The sequence below is a fragment of the Hordeum vulgare genome, chromosome 6H (genome assembly GCF_904849725.1).
Source record: "Hordeum vulgare subsp. vulgare chromosome 6H, MorexV3_pseudomolecules_assembly, whole genome shotgun sequence".
Classification (NCBI taxonomy): domain Eukaryota; kingdom Viridiplantae; phylum Streptophyta; class Magnoliopsida; order Poales; family Poaceae; genus Hordeum; species Hordeum vulgare.
Window position 1 is genome coordinate 494,240,191 of NC_058523.1, and position 5,394 is coordinate 494,245,584.

A 5,394-nucleotide genomic window follows, 5' to 3' on the forward strand; every position below is an offset into this window, starting at 1 on the left:
GATAGGTTGGGTCCGGTGCCTCGCGCGATCCAGCTGTGCGACCGCCTCCGGTTCCCTCCTCTGCCTCCCACGGCCATGGCTCCGTCGGCTCCCTCCATGCTCCACCACCTAGACCCGACTCGGCGCCCCCAGGGAGAGCCGCTCCACCACCGTGCTTTCCCCTGCTCTGGACTAGGCCGTTTTTTTTCCTCCGTAGCCACGCCGTCACTCTTACGGCGGCTGATGGGGTCAACGTCTCTTCGCCGATGGCTGTGGGGAAGGCACTGGAGGCCCAACTCTCCGTGCCAGTGCATTCCCTGCGGGTCACGGCTCACCACCCCGAGCACTTCTTTGTCACCTTCACGCAGCCGACTCACCAGGTGAACGCCGTGCGCCGGGGCTCCATCCGCGTCGACGGCGCCTGTTTCAACATCGTCCCGTGGCACGAGCACGACCTCGCCACGTTCGACTCCCTCCTGCTCCACGTCCGCGTCGTCATCGAGAAACTTCCGATGCACTCCTGGTCGCTGGAGGGGGCGGAGGAGATCCTCGGTAGGCGGGTGCGCGTCGACCGCCTCGACAGCCGGACCCTAGAGCGGGGTCACACGAAGATCTTTGCCTGCTGGGTCTGGGCCAGGGATGTAGCCGACATTCCGACATCGCACACTCTGGGGGTCCTACCTCGCGGAGCCGGGAGGGTGGAGGAGCTGGAGGGTTTCTCACCCCCAGATAGAAGGGTTGCCCCGCCGCCGACGTCGACGGAGTACGCCATGCTCATCCATGTCGACAGGGTGGAGGACTGGATGCCGCCCTCTCCGCGCTCCTCCCACTTCGCCCAGGGCGGCCTCCCATCATCCGACTCCGACGACGACTCTCCCTTCCCAGTGGTGGCCCCTGCATCTTGGGCGATGGGTGTTGAGGACGGCTAGAGGAGCGACCGCCTGCATCGCCTGGCTCGTGCCCCCGTTGCCAGCCTGGGATGCCGGGGTGGACCTCGAGACGACCGCTCGAGGGACCGCGACGACGAGGGAGGGACGGGTGCAGGCGGGCAGAAGTCCTGGAAGGACGTCCTCCTTCGCCGCGGCGCCTCGCATGCTCCACCTTGCGCTACGCCTCCGCAGCGTCGTCGCAGCCGATCCCCGCCTGCCAGGCGCGGATCGAGGGAGTCCTCGGGCCGTCGCTCGGGGACTGGGAGGGCCACCGCGTCCGCGAGGCGCCAGTCGAGGCCGCGCCAAGATATACTCACTCCTTCAAGGGCTCCCAAGGGCATGGGCCCCGGCGCCGCGGCCACCCAGCCCGCCCTTGTCGCGAGGAGCAGCACCAGCGGGAAAGACCCGGTCGAGGAGTTTTTCAGGACGGCCAAGAACACCGCCATTGCCTCTGTCATCGTGGACGGCCTGGCGGCCGACGTCCACATCGCCGTAGAGGCAGCAGTGGCGGCCCCTCTCAAGTTCGAAGAAGCCCCTCTGCTCCAGCTCTCCTGCGAGGCGGTGCAGCTGGATGCGTTGAGTCCGACGCTGTCAGCCGCAGCCTCCGACCTGGGACAGTTCCACAGAGCCACCCCATCGCCGGCTAACACCATGGAGATCCAGCTCGGGGCGGTCATGGGATGCGTCAGGCAGCTGGAGATCAGAGGGGCCGTCACTAGGCCAGAGTCGCGGGGCCTCTTCCAGACGACCAAGCAGCCGTTGATCGGCACTGCCCCCGCGTGCCGTCCTGCGGCGCCGCCGAAGACTAGGGCCACCTCTACCCCGACTCGCTCCAGCGCGCCGCAAGCTTCCATCGGGTCGTCGGTGCCAGTGGCACAGCGCGCTTCCCTGCGCCTTGTCAAAGAACTCGGTCTGCTCAGCCCTCGAGACAAGATGACGGAGGAAGTCGCGAGGGCGCTCTTGCAGCGCTTCGACGATCCCCTGTCCGACAGTGACATCTCGGTCATCGCCAGGCTGACTCGCGTGGACAGCGAGGCGCTGCGGGTCATGGCTCATATGAACGGCCCCGACGGAGTTGCCGATGAGGCCACCGTGTAATCATGTTAGCTACCCTTAGTATCTCTCTCCGATGGCGACCGATCCCCAATCGGTTCGAGTTAGGTTGGTTTTCAGTTCCAACGACAGTAGGATAGTAGCTCTTCGCTGGCGCATCTTGGGTCATGCTGGTTGGCGTCGGTCTCCAATATGTATGATGGTTGTGTTTCTTTTAGGCCAACGGTCAATTAGTATTAGTCATCGGAGCTTCATCAGTGTTTTAGATGTATGACAAGATCCACCCCATCATGTGCTGGAATGTTCGTGGTTTGAACAACCCAGCCAAGAGGACAGCGGTCGGGGAGATGGCGACTGCCCACCGCATTGCCATACTCTGCATCCAGGAGACCAAAATCGCAGCTTGGTCACCGGACTTGTCCGCGAGATCGGGGGCGCCAAGCTCACAGAGTGCATCGCCCTCCCGGCCATAGGCACTAACGGGGGAGCGGCCATCCTTTGGGACAAGGAGATGGCCATAGTTACATCGCATGCCGTCGGGGTTTTCACTATTACAGCGAGAGTCACCTTCCTCGGGCAGTCCGAGAGTTTCTGGATATCGTCGTTCTATGGCCCGGCGGATGACGCGAGGAAGGACGACTTCCTACGGGAACTATCCCTCTCGGCGCCCCCTCCCATCGATTCTTGGCTTATCAATGGGGATTTCAACCTCATATACGAGGCGCGAGAGAAGAACAACGTCAATCTCAACCGTAGGCTTATGGGTAGGTTCAGATCGGCCATTGACGCGATGGGTTTAAAAGAGATTAGGTGTAAGAACTGTAGATACACATGGAGCAACGAGCGGCAAGATCCTACCCTAGTGAGCATCGATAAGTTCTTCTGCAATACCTCCTGGGAATGCATCTTCCCATCGGTCTCACTCCTCGCGGCGTCAACAGCAACATCAGACCACTGCCCGCTGATTCTGGCTGACACCTAGGCCTCCCCTCGCACTGCTCTCTTTAGATTCAAGAACTTCTGGCCGAGTTTCCCTCGCTTTCATATCACGGTGGAACGGGCTTGGAACAGGCCGGCGCAATCCTCGTGTCCTTTCCAACGTCTTCGCATGAAGATGGCGATGACTGCTCGGGACTTGAGGATTTGGAGCAAAGGTTTTTTTAGCCAAGCTAAGATGCAATTTCACCTGGCGGCAGAAAATAGTGCTCCGCCTGGACGTGGCACAAGAGAGACGACGCCTCTTAGACGCGGAGTTCACTCTCCGTAAGCTTCTAAAGCTCCGTCTGCTGGGACTCGCGGCATTAGAACGTGCTCGCCGACGACAAGCTTCACGGCTCACCTGGCTTCGGCTAGGAGATGCAGGCAAAAAATATTTCCATGCCAAGGCGACGGCCAGGAAGCGAAAGAATTTCATCCACTGCCTCCGAGTCGACGATGAGGTCTTCACGGCGCACGATCAAAAGGAGGAAGCCATTCATAACCACTTCCAACACTCCATGGGTAGCAGGGCAGTGCGACCGCTGCAATTAGATTGGTCCATCTTCGATCTACCATCCGTCCGCAATAGAGGTATAGAAAACCCTTTCTCCGAGGAGGAGGTATGGGAGGCGATCAAAGCATCACTGGCGGAGAAGGCACCAGGACTGGACGGATTCTCCGGGGACTTCTACAGATCCTGCTGGTCCATAATCAAGGAGGACATCATGGCAGTGTTCAGTAGTTTCTACAACCTAGCTAGAGGGGATTTCGACAAGTTAAACACCGCTTTGGTGGTCCTGCTACCAAAAAAAGATGGTGCAACTACCATCCAGGATTTCAGACTATTAGTCTCATTCATTCTGTGGCCAAGCTCATCACCAAAGTTCTTTCAAGGCGACTTTCCACGATGATCAGTAGCATCATCTCCCCGGCGCAATCAGCATTCCTACGCTCCAAATCAACGCAAGACAGCTTCCTATATGTGCATAATACAGTTAGATCGCTGCATAGGAAGAAGCAACCAGCCCTGCTGCTTAAGCTAGACATAGCAAAAGCTTTTGATAGCGTCTCATGGGAATACCTGCTCGAGGTGCTGCAGCAACTCGGATTCCTGGCGCGCTGGTGCGACTGGGTTTCACTGCTCCTTTGCACGGCCTCTTCGGCCTCATGCTGAACGGCACGGTCGGCAAAAATTTCACTCATCAACGGGGCCTACGGCAAGGAAACTCACTCTCTCCACTCCTTTTCATCATCGCCATCGACACCCTGCACCAACTCCTGGAGAAGGCAACGGAGTTGCACAAAATTGATCCGTTGCCTGGAGGAGCATCTCTCTAAGAGTGAGCCTTTACGCAGACGACGCCGTCATTTTCGCAAATCCGGCAGGGGAAGAGATCGAAGTACTGATGGCTATTCTGCGAGATTTTGGACAAGCGTCAGGTCTACACATCAACCCGACAAAATCCACCGCGTCGCCCATTAGCTGTGACGACATGGACGTGCAACACATCCTAGCTAACTTCGGAGGGAAAGTTGTCGTCTTCCTACTGAGATATCTAGGGATTCCGATCACTCTGTCCAGGCTAAGGCTAGTTCACATTCAGTTCATCTTAGACAGAATTAGAGCTAGACTAGCTGGATGGAACGGCAAACTTCTAAATGTTACCGGCAGGCGAGTCCTGGTACGCATCGTCCTCTCAGCCCTACCGACCTTTGCACTCTCTGTGCTAAGGGCGCCCAGGAAGTTTCTCGATGAGATAGACAAGGCTAGGCGCCGTTTTCTCTGGGCACAAGACGACGACGATTTTGGTGGAGGCAAGTGTAAAGTAAATTGGCCGACAGTTTGCTCCCCAGTGGAGAACGGGGGTTTGGGCATCCTAGACCTAAACCGCTTTAGTAGAGCCCTTAGACTACGGTGGCTTTGGCTGGCATGGACGAGCCCCGACAGGGCCTGGCAGGGCATGACCCTGCCTTGCGACGAAGCGGACAGGGCTCTCTTTAACGCATCAACAACAGTTGTCCTCGGCAACGGCGCAACGACATCCTTTTGGCATTGCTCATGGATGGGAGCAGCCACCCTAAAGACGGTGTTCCCGTCTCTCTTCAAGCACTCCAGGAGGAAGCACAGAACGGTGCAGGAGGCACTAACAAACAACACCTGGTTAGTAGACTTAGCACATGGTAACAATGCGCACCTATGGGAGGAGGCGGTTAGACTACATAGATGGCTCCAGGTTAGGGATCTTCACCTTGAGGGAGAAACTAGTGACACTATCAGATGGAACCTTGAGGCATCAGGGACATATACGGCACGATCGGCGTACAAGGCACAATTCCAAGGAGTCATGAAGTCCGACTTCAAGAAGATAATCGGGACGACTTGGGCGCCCCCTAGGCTCAAGATTTTTGCCTGGCTTCTCTTGAGAGACATGCTATGGTGCAACGATCGACTACG

General features: G+C 57.9%; 1 protein-coding gene across 1 annotated transcript; it reads left to right on the forward strand.

Moving 5' to 3' along the window:
• Positions 1–245: 245 nt before the first annotated feature.
• LOC123405667 lies at positions 246–1,404 on the forward strand. The gene is made up of 2 exons (XM_045099272.1): positions 246–620; positions 709–1,404. Exons 1-2 carry the CDS (start codon positions 246–248, stop codon positions 1,402–1,404), a joined length of 1,071 nt encoding a protein of 356 aa, XP_044955207.1.
• Positions 1,405–5,394: the final 3,990 nt, after the last annotated feature.